This window comes from Phyllostomus discolor, chromosome 2 (assembly GCF_004126475.2).
Source record: "Phyllostomus discolor isolate MPI-MPIP mPhyDis1 chromosome 2, mPhyDis1.pri.v3, whole genome shotgun sequence".
Lineage (NCBI taxonomy): Eukaryota > Metazoa > Chordata > Mammalia > Chiroptera > Phyllostomidae > Phyllostomus > Phyllostomus discolor.
In genome coordinates this window covers 50,947,963-50,967,771 of record NC_040904.2, presented here as the reverse complement: position 1 = coordinate 50,967,771, position 19,809 = coordinate 50,947,963, and the positions used below count along the sequence as shown (strand labels likewise).

The 19,809-nt window shown below is 37.2% G+C and overlaps 1 protein-coding gene across 4 annotated transcripts in view; it reads left to right on the top strand.

The window, feature by feature from the left end:
* FGF12 (fibroblast growth factor 12) overlaps positions 1-19,809 on the top strand; it is a 504,413-nt gene that overhangs the window by 309,422 nt on the left and 175,182 nt on the right. For all 4 annotated transcript variants that reach the window (XM_028504768.2, XM_028504769.2, XM_028504766.2 and 1 more), the window contains one exon: positions 19,613-19,716. In XM_028504768.2, the coding sequence (XP_028360569.1) occupies positions 19,613-19,716 (104 nt within the window). The remainder of the gene's footprint in view (positions 1-19,612; positions 19,717-19,809) is intronic.

The window sequence follows — 19,809 nt, the reverse complement described above, 5'->3', positions numbered from 1 at the left end:
ATGCCTCAGTCACCTTCAAAGTAGGCACCTTAAAACCTCATATGTTCTCCCAATTGCCATCAGCTGCCTCATCGTATTTTCCTGAATCTCATTGATGGTCTGAAATCTCTTCCCTTTCAAAAGTGATTTTAGTTTTGGGAAAAGCCGGAAGTTGCAGGTGCCAAATATGGGCTGGATGATTTGATGTTTTGCCAAAAAACTTTTCATGGGACGTGATGCATGAGCAGACATGTTGTGATAAAGCTGCTAATCACCAGTTGCCCATAGCTGTGGACTTCTGAATCATCTGAATAGTTTCCATGGAATAATGTTCAAACTCAATGCAAAATTTGATGCTAATTTGTTGCTCTACATGTTCAGTCATTTTGAGTGTGACAGCCACACAGTCAACTGCCTCCACTGACTAGTACAGTGAAGTTGTCATTGTTCACGCACGCACATCCCAGTCCACTCTCCTTGGCTGCCAGGTTACTGATGTCCTGCAAACTGTTCTTGTTATACTAACAATGGCTGGACTTTTTTCAGACAGACCTCATACATATTTTCAATGAGGGATTTGGAAAATAAAATGATCACCTATGTGTCAAGCAATTCTTAACCTATGAGTTTGGGGCATATTAGCTAATAATGGCTAATGTTTATTGAATACTAAGAGACTTGTATATATCTGAAAACTTTATACATTTTACTCATTTAAATATCATAACAATCCTATATATTAGGTACAGTAATCATTCTTCGTTTGTGGGTAAGTAAACTGAGGTTCAGGAAGTTTAAATAATTAGCCCATGGTCACACGTATTAAATGGTGGGGCATATTAGCTAATAATGGCTAATGTTTATTGAATACTAAGAGACTTGTATATATCTGAAAACTTTATACATTTTACTCATTTAAATATCATAACAATCCTATATATTAGGTACAGTAATCATTCTTCGTTTGTGGGTAAGTAAACTGAGGTTCAGGAAGTTTAAATAATTAGCCCATGGTCACACGTATTAAATGGTGGACCCAGCGTTTAAACTCAGTGAGTTTTTTTGTTCCAGAGGTAATGCATTTACCCACTTTATACTGAATCCCATTTCTCTTCTCTGGTTAATATTTCTCAGTGTATCATAAACGTGGTCTAAATTATGACACTGCATTCATCCCACACTTTTAAAAAGTGTTAAAAAGTGACTGTCATTTATTATAAAATATTATGGTAGGTACTTTGGCAAGGCTAAACATTAAACTTGGAGGATTTTTCTCCAATATGGTGGAAGTATTCAAACTTTAAAACATTTTTTTTGAAATAGGAAACGATTAAAAAATAATTTTAAAGATCTAAAGTAATGTGTTTTCCTGTTTCACATATCTGACTTGGGAAGTTTGAGGTGTGTAGTGTGTGTGTGTGTGTGTGTGTGTGTGTGTGTTCATGTATTATTCAGTAGCCTAGGTGGAGTGATCCTGAACAGGCAGGCATCCAGCCAAGATTTAGTGAGGTTGCACTTAGAACATCTGCTTTCCTGGCACTGAGACAGAAAGTGGAGCAAACCAATGTCAAAATGTGTCTCTACTGCATTATTAAGCCGACTCCATAGTATTATAATTTGATTTTTTTAAAAGACCCCAAATAAAGCTTATCTTTGCTTCCTCTTACTTAGGAATGGACAGAAGACATGATTTTTATTGTTCCTTTAGTGTGTGCCAGGGATCAGTGTTGGTAGCTGGGGAAGCATTGTGGTGTGTGAATAGCCCATAGGGTTTTAGTGACAGTAATGGGTATTAATATGCACTTCGCAACTTAGTAGCTCTGTAAACTTGTGCCATTTTCTTAGCACATTGAAAGCCATAGTTTCTCCTCTGCAAATTCAGAATTGTGTGTAAAAGCTAAAGTATATAACATCACATTTACCCTCTGGGAAGGAAATGCTTTGTAAAGTCTAAAAAGGAGAAACCTACACTAGCTGAAATATGATCAAGAGTAATATTAGGGGAAATATAGGACTTGAGTAGAGCTTTGAAGAATTGTATAATAGGCCTTTTTTGGCAACTTATCTTCAGTTTTAGCATTCTTTTAGGCTTTAGACCCAGCATTCATATCTTTGGGGAAATTAAACTACAGTCTGATTTAGACAGGATTAAACCTCACTACAATTGGAATTTTCCTCTGAGAGGGTTAGAATGAATAGAGTTACACATGGTCTGTCCTCACTCCTTTGATTCGGCTAATAATCTGAAGAGGGAAAGTGCCATCAAGATGCAAAGGAAGACAGTCTACCTCCCACCTGTATCCCAGTTCTCCCAGCAATAGCTCCAAAGTGTTTGCACATTAGAATCACTTGGCTAAGTTAGAAAACCTGATGCCCAAGTCTTAGTCCAGATCAATAAAAGCAGAATCTCTGAGGATGGAATCCAGATGTCGGTATCCTTTTAAAGTGAAACAGTGATTTCAAAGTGCATTTAAGTGTAAGAACAGTGATTTCATTTAGATTATTGCTGCTTATGTTTGAGCGTGCATCAGGATCACCTGGAGGGCTTGTCAAATGATTGATTTGGGGAACTGACTCCCAGAGTTTCTTTTTTTTATTTTTTAAGTATGTTTTGTTGATTATGCTATTACAGTTGTCCTAGTTTCCCCCCCTTTGCCCGCCTCCACCCAGTATCCCCTATTTCCTCTGGCAATCACCCCTCCCTTAGTTCGTGTCCATGGGTCATACATTTAAGTTTTTTGGCTTCTCCATTTCCTATACTGTTCCTAATATCCCCCTGTCTATTCTGTGCCTACCAATTTGTACTTCTTAATCCCTGCACTTTCTCCCCCATTCTCCTCTTTCTCCCCATAACTGATAACCCTCCACATGATCTCCATATCTATGATTCTGTTTCTGTTCTGCCTATTTGCTTAGTTTGTTTTTTAGATTCCATTGTCGATAGTTGTGAATTTATTGCCATCTTAATGTTCATAGTTTTGATCTTCTTCTTTTTCTTAAATAAGTCCCCTTAACATTTCATATAATAATGGCTCGGTGATGATGAATTTCTTTATCTTGTCTGAGAAGCACTTTATATGCCCTTCCATTCTAAATGATAGCTTTGCTGTATAGAGTAATCTAGGTTGCAGGTCCTTGCTTTTCATCACTTTGAGTACTTCTTGCCTGTCCCTTCTAGCCTGCAAAGTTTCTTTTGGGAAATCAGCTGACAGTTTTATGGGAACTCCTTTGTAGGTAACTTTCTGTTTTTCTCTTGCTGCTTTTAAGATTCTCTTTTTATCTTTAACCTTTGGCATTTTAATTATGATGTGTCTTTGTGTGGTTCTCTTTGTGTCCATCTTGTCTGGGACTCTCTGTGCTTCCTATACTTATATGTTGACTTCCTTCACCAAATTAGTTAAGTTTTACTTCATTATTTTTTCAAATAAGTTTTCGATTTCTTGCTCTTTCTGTTTTCCTTCCCACACCCCTATGATTTGAATGCTGGAAAGCTTGAAGTTGTCCCAGAGGCTCCTTGGCCTATCCTTGTTCTTTTGGATTCTTTCTTCCTCTTGTTTTGATTACATTTTTTTCTTTTTTATGTTCCAAATCATTGATTTGATTCTCGGCTTCATCCATTCCCCCATTGGTTCTCTGTAAATGTTTCTTTTTTAAAGTTTTCATTTTTATTTTTATTTTCACTTAGTGTAAACTTCATTTCTGCCTGGGCCTTTTTTATGCCATTGAAGTACTCAATGAGTTCCTTGAGCATCCTTATAACCAGTGTTTTGAACTCTATCTGTAATAGGTTGTTTATCTCCATTTTGTTTAGTTTTTTTCTCAAGTATTTTTCTATTTTTTCATTTGGGCCATATTTTTTTTTTTGTCTCCTCATTTTGTCAGATTCCTTGTGTTTGTTTCTATATATTAGGTAGAGCTGCTTCGGCCCCCTGTCTTAGTAGCATGGCTTATTATAGAAAAACTCACCTGTAATTTGGATGGGGCAGAGCTTACGTAATCACCAGGGTGGGGCAACCTGTGTGAACCTGGTTGGTGGGGTCTCCGATATGGTGTTCCCTCTCTGTGTCTTTGTGTTGGGGAGGGCTCAGAAAGGGGACCATGCCTCTGCCTGGTCTCTGGAGTTTTGTCCGGGAAGAAGGTATTCCCTGGCACTCACCCTGATGTCAGAGATTTCAGTTTCTTTCCATATGCCACTGGTGCCTTTCTAGCTGCTGCCCCAGTGCTGAAGCCCAGAGGGACTAGGTCTGCATAAGTCCTAAGTCCATTTGGGCCCTTTAAGAAGAGACTGCTGAGAATCCTGCAGTTTCCTCCACAAACCCAAACTCCACTGGTTTTTACAGCTAGAAGTTATGGGGACTTATCTTCCTGGCACTGGAACCCTGGGCTGGGTGGTCTGGTATAGGCTGGGATCCCTTGCTCATGAGATAGCCCTCCTGATTTTGATCTACCACACATGGGTGTGGGACTGCCCATTGGTGTCTCTGCCCCTAGGATCCAACTCATCTGGATGAATATGGCTTCTTTAATTCCTTGGTTGTCAGACTTCCATACAGCTTAATTTTCTGTCAATTTTGGATGATATTTGTTTTGGAGTCCAGTTGTAATTTTTGCTGTGGTTGTGCAAGGAGAGCTACATTTACCTATACCTCCAGCTTGACCAGAAATCCAGAATTTCTGATTTAGTAGGTCTGAGTAGGGAGTGGAGGGCTTGTATTTCTAATAAGCTTACAAGACCATACTTTCAGAATAACTGATCTAGAACAGTGCTCCTCAAACCTTAAGTGCATGGTAATCATCTGGGGATCTTGTTAAACTGCAAATTTTGATTCAGTAGGTCTTGGATGTGGCCTCAGATTCTGCCTTCCAATAAGCTGCAGGAGATGCCTAAGTTCCCACGGCAAGCTTTGGCCCACTGACTGGTCAGGTTTAATAAGGATCAGCATTTACTCTGAGCTTGTTAGAACTACCATAGAAATACTGAGTATAAAATTGCTTTTTAAGCCTCATGTCCATTAGAATCATCTGAGGAGGTTTTTAAAAAACTCCTTCAATCCTAAAGATTTTTATTTAACTGTTGTGGGTGTAGCAAGGCATCAGAATTTTTAAAAAAGTGACAACAAAAAAACCCAAAAACCTCCCCAGGAGGTTGTAATGTGCAGGGGAAAAAAAAACCCTTTGAGACACAGTTATGCAATATTTTTTAAAGTACAGTATAAATTGCTGTTATTTTATGAAATGTTTTAGGGTATATTATTGTAAAAGTAGTCCCACAAGCTGGAGATGACAAAGAAATGTCCCACGTGCCCCTCCTGTGACCATGGCAGACATCACCAAATGTTCACAACATTCATTGTGTCCTAGCCTCAGATGTTTTCTTAAGACATGGTTGCAGGCAGCAACAACAAAATGATGAGAGTTTCACAAATGATGGCCATATCCATACTTTGTCTTTGTTAACTCAAACACATTGAAGGCTAACTCTGTTTTTGTTACTGGGTTACAAAGATGACTCCAATACAGTTCTTGCCTTCTAGCTGCTCCCAGAGCAATAGAGGAGGTTGAATGTTTATGTAAAACAAAACTTAATGCAGACAAATTACTAGGTTTCAGCTATGAGAGAGATCCCCAAAAGCTAATGTGCTTGGTGAAAGCGGATTTTAAATGGAATCTTGAAGAATAGGAACAAAGTGTGTAAACTATGATCAAAAGAACTACATTGCAGGTAAGGAGTCACAGAATCACCTAGTAGAGAAAGCTGCTGCCATGTTGGGGGGAAATGAGCTGATTAGTGTGGATAAAGCATAGAGATTGTGTGGAAGTGTCACAGGACCATATTTTAGAGTGCCTGAACTGTCACAATGGGAGTTTAAACAGCCTATTTTAGGACATGGAAACCAGTGATAGTTATGGAGCAATTGTAATTGAGCGATAGGTGAAATGCGGTGCTTTTGGGGAATAAAATGTGTAGCTAGGGGTGTGTAACTAGAGATGAGATGAAGGAGAGATTTTAAGCTAGAGAATAATAATTAATAACAAATGTCATCATCTTATTTTTCAAATCCTACTTCTCCCTCCATTTCTTAAAAAAATAGATTACCACATTTATGTCAAAAATATTTCTGGAATGAGTCTGATTCACTGGGTGGGGCAAAAGTAGGTTTACAGTTGTTTGTATGGAAAATAATACAATAATTAATAAATATTAGTGCAAGAATGAACTCTGTGTTTTGTGTACTCATAACTGAAAACCTACTTTAGCCCCACCCTGTATGTTTAAATCATGAGAAATAAATATAATTTTTGAGTGTCAACATCAACATAACTTGAGTGGAATTATAAATGTTTTTGTTGTGGCTATCTTACTGACTCTCCACTACTTAAATGTAATTGTCTTCAGTATTGTATGCACAGATTTTCAAAACTGCCTTCTTGCCCTGACCAGGTGGCTCACTTGGTTGGAGCATCATTCCATGCATCAAAAGGCTATAGGTTTGATTCCTGGTTAGGGCACATACCTAGGTTGCAGGTTCAGTCCCTGGTCAGTGTGCATACAGGAGGCAACTGATTGCTGTTTCTCTCTCACATCAATGTTTCCCTCTATATCTCTCTCTCTTTCTCTGTTTCCCTGCCTCCCTCCCCTCCCCCTTCCTCTCTCTGAGTTCCAGGAGTATCCAACCTTTTGGCATCTCTGGCCACACTGGAAGAAAAAGAGTTGTCTTGGGCCACACATTAAATACACTGTGACAAGTAATCACCAAAAAACCTCATAATATTTTGTAAGTTTATAGTTTTGTGTTGGGCCATATTCATAGACATCCCGAGTCACCTGCAGCCCAGGAAGATTCCCAGTGAAGATTTTTTTTTTAAGCAAACGTATCATTTTGTTTTGCTGTTTAATGATAATGAAGTGCTAAGCTTTGGGCATATCTAAACCATTTTAAGCAAGTTTGCTTGTCTTTGTCTCTGTGTAATTTTAATTAAGAACTAAAGATTTTGTACTTTTTGGGTGGGGCATTTTGCTTGGCTCATGAAACAGTCTTTTTAAACTTCCAAATGTATTTACTATAGTTCTATTTTTCCTTACTTTCTTTACAATAGCTTAGATGTGGTTAATAGAATTTCTCTTTTATTTTTTAAGAACAGCACTTGCTTACATAGCTTTACAGCCACCAGAGCCTAGGTTCACATCCTAGCTCTTCTTTGGTGAACTTAGTGACCCTAGGAAAACCACATCTTTTAGCTGCAGTGCCCTCATCTGTGAAGATGGATTCAGAGTACATGTGTGGAGTTATTTTTTTTCCTAATTGAGACTGGCACCAATGTGGTGGCAGGAACCATGTCTGTCTGTCTTTGTATAGCATTGCATTACGAGTGTATACCTCAATGTCTGGAATATGTGTGATGAATTAATGTATAAGCCCAATAGGCCACAGCACCCACTTTGGCAACATAACATTTGATGGAAGATTTGTGGAAGACACAAATCCCATGGCTTAAAAACATGCAAAGATTTCTTGGAGGGTGTTTTTGCCCACTGATCTCATGGACAACACCTGTGCTATTCACTGAGCCCTTCGAATGGACTCAGTGAGACAAGTCTTCTGTGTAAGATGAATTGACTGCAGAGGATGAGCGATGACAGGCATTTGCTTTCATTATCGATAGTGATGTGCTTCATTTTTCATCTTAAGGGAAAAAGAAGAATCACATTGAATTGATTTGTTAATTATTCAAATTTCTGAACCTCTCTAAAGTAACACAGAAAAGGTTATATGATAATATCAGGATCAAAATTCAATAGTAGGCTTTCTACTAGAGCTAAGGCAAACATTTCTATTAGCTTTCGCAAAGAAAGCGATCATCATTTGCTCATTTTCACTGTGTAGAAAATATAGAATGTTTGCTGTCAGCCAACACTTAGAAGAAAAATTTTAAGTCATTAAGCCCTAAACCACTAATCAGTTTTATAAATCAGTAAATTAAGTGTGGAAAAGAAATTAGTTGAATTATTTTGACCAATTGTTTATAAAATAGGTCATCATATTGAAAGCACCGAATCAACATAGCCTCAAGTATGTTGATTTTTATTCTTTTTTATTGTTTTATTTTAAAGTCATAGTTGTTCTTGCTTTCTACGTCTTAAATATATAAGATGAAATGAATAACTGCTTTTTGTCCTATGACATATTAAAAAATTAAAGTTAAAATATAAGATAATTATGACCCAGGTTCCTTGCCCCCACACCCCCAGTATAAATGGTCTAGATTTGGAAGTTTAAAACCACCACCACCAAACACAATGCCAATAATAATACTTTGTATTTTACTTTTATTGTTTAACGAGTGCTTTTAAAAAATCATTCTAATTGATCTTTATAATGTCAATGAAACATTCAGAGCAGAAAATAAGTAAGGGTCAATGAAGTTAGTTACTTCAAGTTGCAAAGGTCACAAAGCTGCTTTATATCAGGAGAAGGGATGGTGAGCAAGAGCTCTGCCCTCTGGCTGAAAGTTTAGTCTTCGTCCCGGTCTTGTTTCCTTGACTTAATAGCTAAAGAACTAGGAATAATCACATCTTTCCCTTAATTTCTGTAAGAAAAGCTTTTTTTTTTAGAGAATTAAGTTTACTGACCAAATTGCTTAGGCTTCTAGTCTACGACACAGTCTGGATAAAAATATATTTTATATTCTGCCCTGGCTGGCGTAGCTCAGTGGATAAAGCGCGGGCTGGGAACCAAAGTGTCCCAGGTTCGATTCCCAGCCAGGGTACATGCCTGGGTTGCAGGCCATAACCCCCAGCAACCGCACACTGATGTTTCTCTCCCTCTCCCTCTCTCTTTCTCTCTCTCTCCCCCCCTCCCTTCCCTCTCTAAAAAAAATAAATAAAATATTTTTAAAAATATATTTTATATTCTGAAGGAATTCTTAGTTTGCAGGGAAACTTAGGCAAATACATGAATATGAAAAAGCAACGTGGTAAGTGCTGTGTATGGAATGCTGTGGAATTAAGATGAGGGAACAATTAATTTGCCTCACTATATTATAAAATTGTTATTATAGGAAAAGTTGTTCAAAGAATATAAATACAAAGTAATGTAGAAGTAATGTATTGACTTGTATCCATCATGTTGTTAAAATATTTTATTATGTCCCAGATTTTATAATCTTTGTGGTAGATTTCAGCTTTTTAAAATTTAATAATTTTATACTATGATTTGTATAACCACTTTTGTATTGGAGGATTTAAGAACTCCAACTATCTTCTAGTTTGTTAACTATTACTTAAGATTATTTTCCTATTGAAAACAGAGAAGGAGAAAAATTGACCTTAGTTAATGATAAATAAGTGCCAGACTAAATATTAATTCCATGACTAATGGGAAATTAATTGAGTGGCCTACCAATATTATTGTAAATATCACAGTTACAAATGTTTGTTTTTTCAAGGCACTCTAGTATTAAAGGGGAAAATAACATGGTACTGACTTTAGGATATGACATTATTTAATTTCTAATGAAGTATCTTTATAGAGAACATTTTGAAGTATGGGAAATGATACTGAATTTTCAAGACAATCTTATACTGAGAGTGCAGATTATACTCCCCAGTAGCTAGCTCCATTCTCTTCAGTATCATCCACTATACATTTACTTGGGTATTGAGTGGGCAATAAATTGCATTTTTCATTGCCTATTCAGCAAATTCAACCCAGAATTTTAAAATACAACTGTACTTTTTTATAGCTCTTCGTTATTACAAGCAATAAGGAGTCTGTTCTTAGAAATTTCTTGGGAAGATACTGGATCTACCTGTTTAACAGCTTTTAACTGTAACCGAGTTTTTTTCCTCCTTCTCTCTCCTTCTTTTCTTCCTCCTTTCCTTTTCTCTTTCTTCTTTGCATCTTTATTGGTTGTCACATTAAGTGCTTTCTGATGTGCTTTGAATTGTCACCCTATTGTCACTGGAGTAACTTGTGTGGGTAATAGGTACAAACTGAGTTGAGTAAGGACATAGCACTTTTACAAAGTCCTTTTTTGGGTCCAGTATAATTTTACAATGTGTGTACTATCTTGGGTGTAATGGATTCCCCAAACTCCTCTCTTCCTCTTCATTCCCACAAAACCTGACTCACCCTGCACAGACTCGCCTATGCACAGCAGTGTCATGCGTCCTATGCATACAGCCTCTCAAACTTTGTATCATGTAGGGTTTCTGGTTCTCCCTTTCAACTTCATATGTAGTAAATGTTACCTTCATTTTGTTCTTTAACGCTTAATTATGGAAAGGTGACCTAGAAAAATATGTAACTAAGCAATCTTAAAGAGATCCACTGCTGATTCATAATGTATTTTGCAAATATTGAGCAGTGACATCTATGACCAAGATGCTACGCAAGGCAATGAGGTTAATGGTACAAGTTTCCAGTGCCTTCAACTTGTCCACAGGATACTAGGAGCCTCAGAAAGATTTATGGCTGAAGATAATTCCTTAGAGACCACATTTGTTGGATGCATCTATTTCCTTTGCCTGAGCATGACATGTAGCATATAGTAAGTGTGTAATAAATATTTGTGGAGAAAATAATTGACTTTTGAAGCAGGGTTATTATCAAGATATTTACAAAGTGCTATATGAGAATTCAACTAAGGCCATGGAATTTTATACCACTGTTTAGGTTGGCACTTTTGATTCCCTTTATTTAATTACTTTTTACACACAAAAAAGAGAGTAGGAGTTTTAGCCCTGAAATACAGTAAAGTGGTCATATATTTAGTTTATTTTAAAAATGATTTTTTTCCATGTCAAAATGCCTGGCGTGGTGTCTGAAAAAAAAGTAGGCATTCAGTGGGAGGTGGGGGTGGGTGAGAATGGGGAAGTGGTGGGGGGAAAATGGACACAAGTGTGCTTCCACAACAATAAAAAAAAAGAGTAGGCATTAAACTAATATAATCTTTTTAGTTTTTCCTTTCTTATTTGTTACTTTCTTTCATTCTCTCCTTCCACTTAAATTTTATTCTGAGACTGATGTAAATATTGTAGGTCCTAAAGCTTACATAATTTTGGGTACCCCTTTTGAAAAATAAATATAACACAATGAAATGAAAATTAGGTACATAAGTGGGTGGGGTAAGAAAATAAATTGGAAAAGAGTACATTTTAAAAGCTGAAAGCTATCACAAAGATTATATAATCTGGAGAAATTTAAAAATACTTTAATTAGCTGTTTGAGTCTCTACATATCTTTTTCATTACTTCGTATTTATAACTTTTTAACACCTTTTTGTCTAATAATAATTTTATAATACATTCTCTGTAGTAAAAATAATTCAGTTTTTCCTGTATCATGAGTAATCAAAATTGGTCCTTTATTATTATTATTTAATTTATAAAGGTTTATTTAAACTTTACATTTCATCATTGGTAATTGCATGTGCATGCTGAGGATTATAATCAAATTTGAGAATTCTTTTATCATAGTATTTCAGGGCATTAAAACATCAATTCAAAAGACGATATGCACTCTTATCTTCATAGCAGCCTTATATACAATAGCCAAGATCTGAAAACAGTTCAAGTGCCCATTAAATAGATGAGTGGATAAAAAAGCTGTGGTACATTTACACAGTGGCATGCACAATGTGGCTGTAAAAAAAGAAGGAGGAAATCTTACCTTTTTCAGCAGCATGAATGGACATGAAGATTATTATACTCAGTGAACTATGCCAGGTAGAGAAAGAAAAATACTATATGATCTCACTTATATGTGGAATCTGGTGAACAAACTAATTTAACAAATAAACTAGCCTTAATTGCATGCAACAGAAAGGGTTTATGTATTGTTTCTGGGTGATTGGTGACACAGCTCAACTGATCTTTTCTGGATTACATATCTGAAGGTCAGTTACCTATCAGTTTATCTAGAATGGCCTCATCAGAATTACTGAGGCACTCTGTTATTCTCTGTGTGTCTTCCATACTCTTCCTGGGACCGGTAGGTTGGTTTGTGCATGTTCTTAATGCAGTGACAGAGAGGAAAGGCACAAATAGAAATGTATGAGTTCTTTCTCAAGACTCTGCTTGCATTTGCTAACATGCTATTGGCCAAAGCAAGTCACATGGCTGAGTTCAGTATCAAGAGATAGGGCAGAAAATCCTTCTAGACCATTGCAAATTTACATAGCAAAGTACATAAATATGGGCAGGATCGAGTGTATCAGTGCAATTCATCTACTAATTTTTAACCATTTTATTTTTTAAAAGATTTTATTTATTTATTTCTAGAGCGGGAAGGGAGGGAGATAGAGAGAGAGAGAGAAACATCAATGTGCTGTTGCTGGGGGCCATGACCTGCAACCCAGGCATGTACCCTAACTGGGAATCGAACCTACGACACTTTGGTTCACAGCCCGAGCTCAATCGACTGAGCTACGCCAGCCAGGGCTATTTTTAACCATTTTCTTTTACTACCTTTTTAAAGCACAGCTTTATAGAATTATAACTGATATAGAAAAATGTGTGTACTTAATGTATAAAATTTTATGAATTTGGACATATGCATATACCCATGGAACCATAATCACAATCAATATAATGAACATATCCACCAATTTCAAACATCCTCATGCCTTTTGCTTTTCTTTGTGTGTGTGTGTTAAGAAGATCTACTCTCTTGACAAATTTTTAAGTGTGTGATATATTGTTTTCTGTACTATGTTGTACAGCATATCTCTAGAACATATTCATGCTGTGCAACTGAAACTGTACACCCATTGAACAAAATCTACCATTGCCTTTTCCCTGTAGCTTCCAGTACCCACCATTCTGCTCTGCTTTCATGAGTTCGATTATTTTAGATAATTCATAGAAATGAAGTAACACAGTATTTGTCCTTCTAGAACTGGCTTATGTTATTTAGCATAGTGTCCTCCAGTTTCATGCATGTTGTATAGGACTGGATTTTCTTACTTTTAAGTGCTGAATATTTTTCCATTATATGTCTATACTGCACTTTCTTTATCCACACATGGTACTTGATTTTGTGTCTCAACTATTATGAATAATGCTGTAATGAGCATAGGAGGGCAGACATATTCTTGAGATCCTGATTTCAAATCTTTGAAATATAATGCAGGAGTGGGATTTCTAGATCACATGACAGGGGTGGGTCCATATTTAATTTTTTAGGAACTTCTTTACTGTTTCCCATAAGTGACTGCATTCCTGTCAACAGTGCACAAAGGTTCTGGTTTTCCTACATCCTCATCAACCCTTGTTACACTCTTCTTTTTCTTTCTTTTCTTTCTTTCTTTCTTTCTTTCTTTCTTTCTTTCTTTCTTTCTTTCTTTCTTTCTTTCTTTCTTTTTCTTTCTTGCTTTCTTGCTTTTTCCCTCCCTCCTTCCCTCCTTTCCTTCCTTCCTTCCTTCCTTCCTTCCTTCCTTCCTTCCTTCCTTCCTGTTTGTGCTCCTTCTAACAGGTTTTAGGTGATACCTCATTTTGGTTTTGATTTGTTTTTCTCTGATGATTTGTGATGTAGAACACTTTTCGTGTATCTGTTATGTTCATTTGTATATTGTCTTTTGAGAAATGTCTATTCAGATCTTTTGCCTATTTTAATTGGGTTTTTATTATTATTATTTGCTATTGAGTTGTAACAATTACTTGTATATTTTGGGTTTTTACTCCTTATCATATACATGGTTTTCAGATATTTTCTCCCACTTTGCAGGCTGCATTTTTATTCTGTTGATCACTTCCTTTCCTGTGCAGGAGATTTTTAGTTTGATGTATTCCCACTTGTCTATTTTTGTTTGTTGCCTCTGTTTCTGGTGTCATAGCCAAGAAATCACTGGTAAGATCAATGTGAAGAAGATTTTCTACTATGTTTTTTTTCCTAGGATATTTACAGTTTCAGGTTTTATGTTTAGCTTTTTAATCCATTTTGGGTTTTGTTTTTTTTGTTTATGATATAAGTGTTCAGTTCATTCTTTGGAATGTAAATATCCAGTTTTCCCAACACTGTTTGTTGAAGAAACCATCCCTTGTCCTCATCATCTTTTTCCCTGGGGTTTAATGATTGAGTTTAGTATATGGGTCCCTAGAACACCAACTTCATTATTTCGGTTAAAAAATATAAGTGTGAGATTTACATAAAGATTTAGAATGAGATACTCTTTTTGGAAAGGACAAGATTGAGATGTTCAAATGTCAGATTAGATGCTTGAACTCTATTTGACTTACAATTGCAGTCTTCATTCAGCAAATGTTTACTGGGATCCTGAATATAAGTAGAATATATTCTGTCCTCCTTATTCTCTCTTTCAGTCTCTCTCTCTTTGTTTCTTGTCTTTGTTATTCTCTCTTTCTCTTATGCCTTCCCTCATGCCTTCTCTCCATATTATACAAATATGGCTTAAATGTGATCCTTTTTTTGGAGATCTCAAAATCTAGATATGTTTAGGAGATGAAACATATTTTAAGGAAGAAAATGATAAATTCTAAATATAGTGTAGATCCAGGTCTTGGATAAGTAAGGAATGAGGGAAAGCACTAGGCATTTGGTGTGTCATCTCAAGCATGGCTCAGTGTTAGCCTGGAGATAGGGAAAAGTGATGTTTAAAGCCTAGGGGATGAAGGAAAAACTCGGGGTTAAAAGGTAGGAGGAGGGAGATCAGATAAATAAGACAGGTCTTAAAGGATGAAAAAAGTTGACCAAATTTAGAAATGGGAAAATAGGCTTATTTAATAGAGGACAAAAGAAAAAATAGTTCAGCCTGGGTATATTATATCTTTATCAATGGGGAACTTAGCAAATGGAAAAATCTCTATGAAGCTGATCATGGTGGATGGAATGAGTAGCAGGTGAAAGACTAGAAATGTGGTTTGGAACCAGGCTGTAAAGAGTTTTGAGGGCCAGAGTATAGACTTGAATCCATCTTGAAGACAAGGAGGAATCCATCACTAGAAATTGTAAGAAGGGAAATAGTATGTGTAGGAGTAAAGGACTTTAATGGTGTGACTTAGCTGCTGTGTGTTAGGACAGTGGCTTTGAGGATGAAGGGAAAGAGTGGAGAAAGGAGGAATTCTCACTGAGTAGCAAAGGGCTCCTGTGAGCTAGAGCTAGTGTGCTACGCTGAAGACAAATAATAGACAAGGATAAGTCATTTTCCGCTTCTCAAGAATTTAGGAGGCAAATGCAGATCCTTCTGAAGAGAACAGTTTGTAGCTTTTACCTCTAAACAGTCTAATTCCAAAATGTTTACTGATTTTTTATGGGTTTGCTAAATCTTCTAAACCATACCATTGAAAGCCATCATTTCATGTTTCACATAAAAGTTTCATACAAGTTTTTGGCTTTTTTCCCTGCCTAGCTTTAGTAATTTTCTCACTCTCCTCAGATAGGTAAAGCTTTATAGTTGCTTTTTTAAAAATTTCTGTTTTAGCTAAATGATGTTCTTGCATTTTTTCCTGGGAAATCTTGACCTTAGAAAGACATTGTGCACAATTTTGGATTTCATTATGTTTTTCATGAGAACTGTCATCAAACCTGTTGTTTTTCTAGTCGATGCATTTACTTACCATGTATGAGGAATCTTATATTAGTTTGCATCACACATGTTAACTCTGTTTTCTTTAACAATCTATTGATTAGGAAGAGGATTAGCTGTTTCACAGACTAAAATAACAAGAACTATTTTTTCACATAAATGCCTGACCTAGGTAATTGAATGGGCAATTGGTGCCACTGCTCCACGAAGTCCTCCGGAACCCAACTCCTTCCAGCTTACCCACCGCCACTCCCTCAGGAGGAGCCCTTGTTTTCATGGTCTGGGATGATCCAGTCCCAATACCTCTGCTCCATCAGCAGTGTCACAAAGGGTCCAGAACAGGGCAAGGGGCACTTCCATGCTTTGTATGTGGAAGGAGACTTGACACCTACAAAGACCCTTCAGTCTGCATCTTATTGGCCAGTGATGAGGCCATAGCCACAGCTAGCTGCAGGGTATTTAAGGAAACAGCTAATCATCTGTAACTTCACAGGAAAGTAAAAACATATATTAGGAGAAATTAAACTTAAAAGGCAAGAAGGAGGAAATATGATATTTTGGGTGGGTAACCACATTAGAGAGCTAGAAAAGCTTTTTCAGATGCTGTTTAACCCAGATTATCTCTCTGAATGTGTTTGCCCTCCTAAAAATTAGGATAGGACTCTGGCCAAGATGGAGGTGTAGGCAGACACACTGTGCCTCCTTGCACAACCAAAATAAGGACAACGAAAATTTAGGGAAAAAAAACCAACTGGTACTGACAGAAAATTGAATTGTATGGAAGTCTGACAACCAAGGAGTTAAAGAAGATATATTCATTCAGACCGGTAGAAGGGGCAGAATAGGGCAGCCAGGTGGAGAGGACTCATGGCAAAGCAGTGGCTGGTGGACCTGGGTGTGCAAGGCAGAAGTAGGCTGACCCAACAAGGCGGTGGATTGTGGATAGGTGCGGTGTGCAAGGTGGCTGGTGGACCAGGCAGCCCCACATTCATGCACAGATAAACCAGGAAAAATTGGGGAGCAAGACAGACCCCACCCCAGGGTTCCAACTCAGGGAAATAAAACCTCAAACACCAATTGAAAACATCTGTGGGAGTTGAGGTTCTGGCAGAGACTCCCATCCTCACAGAGGAGTTCGTTGGAGAGACCCACAGGGTCCTAGAATGTACACAAACCCACTCATATGGAGATCAGCACCAGAAGGGCCCAGTTTGCTTGGGAGAAGTGGCGGAAGGGACTGAAATCTGGCAGAGAGCAGAGCAAGTGCCTTTGTTCCCTCTCAGACCCCTCCCCCACATACTGCATCACAACCTAGGCACATGGGTTGCCCCACCCTAGTGAACGCCTAAGACTCCACCCCTCACTACCTAACAGGTGCATCAAGACTAAAAAAAATGGTCTAAATGAAAGAACAGATCAAAGATCCAGAAATAATACAACTAAACGACGAGAGCCAACCTATCAGATGCATAGTTCAAAGCAATGGTGATCAGGATGCTCACAAAACTGGTTGAATTTGGTCGCAAATTAGATGAACAAACGAAGGCTATGCTAAGTGAAATAAAGGAAAATGTACAGGGAACAAATAGTGATGGGAAGGAAACTGGGACTCAGATAAATGAAATGGACCAGAAAGGAGAAAAAAACAACCAAACAGAAAAGAATGAAGAAATAAGAATTCAAAAAAATGAGGAGAGGCTTAGGAACCTCCAGGACATCTTTAAATGTTCCAACATCTGAATTATAGGGGTACCAGAAAGAGAAGAGGAAGAGCAACTTTATAAGAGCAACTGTATATTTTTTAATAATACAGTTGAACCTCCCCAATCCGGCAAAGGAAATAGACTTCCAGGAAGTCCAGGAAGCTCAGAAATTCCCAAAGAATTTGGACCCAAGGAGGAACACATCAAGGAAAATCATAATTACATTAGCCAAGATTAAAATGAAGGAGAGAATCCTAGAAGCAGCAAGAGATAAGGAGATAGTAACCTACAAAGGAGTTCCCATCAGACTGTCAGCTGATTTCTCAAAAGAGGCCTTGCAGGCAAGAAGGGGCTGGAAAGTATTCCAAGTCATGAAAGGCAAGGACCTACATCCAAGATTGCTCTATCCAGCAAAGCTTTCATTTAGAATGGAAGGGCAGATAAAGTGCTTCTCAGATAAGGTCAAGTTAAAGGAGTTCATCATCACCAAGCCCTTATTATATGAAATGTTAAAGGGACTTATCTAAGAAAAAGAAGATAAAAAACATGTACACTACAATGACAGCAAACTCACAATTATTAACACACCTAAAACAAAAACAAAAATAAAAACAAAAACAAACTAGTCAAACAACTAGAACTGGAACAGAACCACAGGTATGGAGATCACGTGGAGGGTTAGCAACAGGGGAGTGGGAGGAGGAGAGAGGGGGAAAAGGTACAGAGAATAAATAGCACAGATGGTAGGTAGTAGATAGACAGGGAGAGGGTAAGAATAATATGGGAAATGTAGAAGCTAAAGAACTTATAAGTATGATACATGGACATGAACTAAAGGGGGGAATGTGGGTGGGAGGGGGTGTGCAGGGTGGAGGGGAGTGAAGGTAGAAAATGGGACAACTGTAATAGCATAATCAATAAAATATATTAAAAACTAAAAATAATAAAAAATAAAATAAAAAGTAGGATAATCATTCTGTCCTAAACTCTTCTTAGTGTTTGTGGTTGTGGGTCAAATACAATAATGGATTATCAACATTTCAAAAATTAGGTGTTACACAAATATGAAGTATATTATTTTTAAAAGTATTAAGTAACCTCCTGAATATAAGCTCAAATATTACTGGAGTGATATGTGAGTTTTTACATTAGATCCTATGCTAACCTTATTTGACATGCAGAAAATAATATATTAGTGACAAATAACTCACATTGACAGGCCACCTCTTTTTGTGAAAAACTTTCAAGAATATGATTATGCATTTGATTCTTCTATTAATTCTGTGCAGTAAGACTTATCATACCCATTTTACAGACAGAAAAACTAAAGCAGAGAGGTTAAATGAATGGCTCAAAACCATGCAGCCTCTGAGTGGTAGGTTTAGAAATTATGTTGTCTGCAAGTGTGATGCATTTTTGTAGTCTTGCTTCTTGACTCTTTGTATGCCAACTTCTTGTTGCCTATTTAGAAAAGTCTAGATCTCTAGGATCAGAATGCTAGAGTCTCAGTTACTTATCTATACTTTATCTACATGGTGTTCTTTTCCACATCTTCACAATATGAAATAAATCCTCCAATCTGCCAGTCCCTTCCTGTATACATCCATTACCCTGAAGAACCACCTGATTTACTGCCTCACTAAATGTCCTTTTGTCCCTGGCTCACTCAACTGCTGCCCTTTCTGTTAATGTCAACTCAGGTCCCATCTTCTCTGTACGACATTTCCTGAATACTTCATTCCACACAGACCTTCCATTTTCCTGAACTCTGTAACATAGAGAATATATATAGAATGCATATTTTATAGTTAATTATAGAAATAAATTATACACTGTATCAGATGATTCCATATGTCTTTGCTCTCTCCCCCCCCACCTAGACTTTGAGGTCTTGTACAATACTTCTTATTTTAGTAGGACAAGGACAGTGGTAAGAAGAGAGAAAGAAGTTGTGGCACGTGTTACAAAGATCATAATTTATTAGTATTTCTGACTACAAGTATGTTCCACTATTGAAAAAATTTGGTTTAAATTATTTGTTAATAAACAAACATCTTAAATTACATGGTTTGAATATGTGTTCATTTTGTGGAGCAGAGATCTTGCACTCTCAGATCCTTGTGAAATAACCCCTTTATTGTAGGTAAGTTTATGTGGTTTGCCTGAAACTACATAGTAGTGGCACAGAGATAAGAAGGGCAAGTCCTCCTCACCCTTAGACAGACTACCTTCCTTCCTTCCCTCCTTCCCTCCTTCCATTCTTCTGTCCCTCCCTCCCCCATCAATTTAGTTCATAGCTTTTAATTCTTAAGAATCATATTAATAAAAAGATGATTTATTCAAAAGATCACTGATCCTTTTTTTCTGTCTTTTCCCCCCTCTAGCCCTCTTCAATCTGATTCCTGTGGGCCTGCGCGTGGTGGCCATCCAAGGGGTGAAGGCCAGCCTCTATGTGGCCATGAATGGTGAAGGTTATCTCTATAGTTCAGTAAGTACCTCATTGTGTGTGTGTGAGTGTGTGTGAAAACTGACATTGGAGTAACCATTTTTCCATTATTTCAGGGAAAGAATGGGCAGCTGA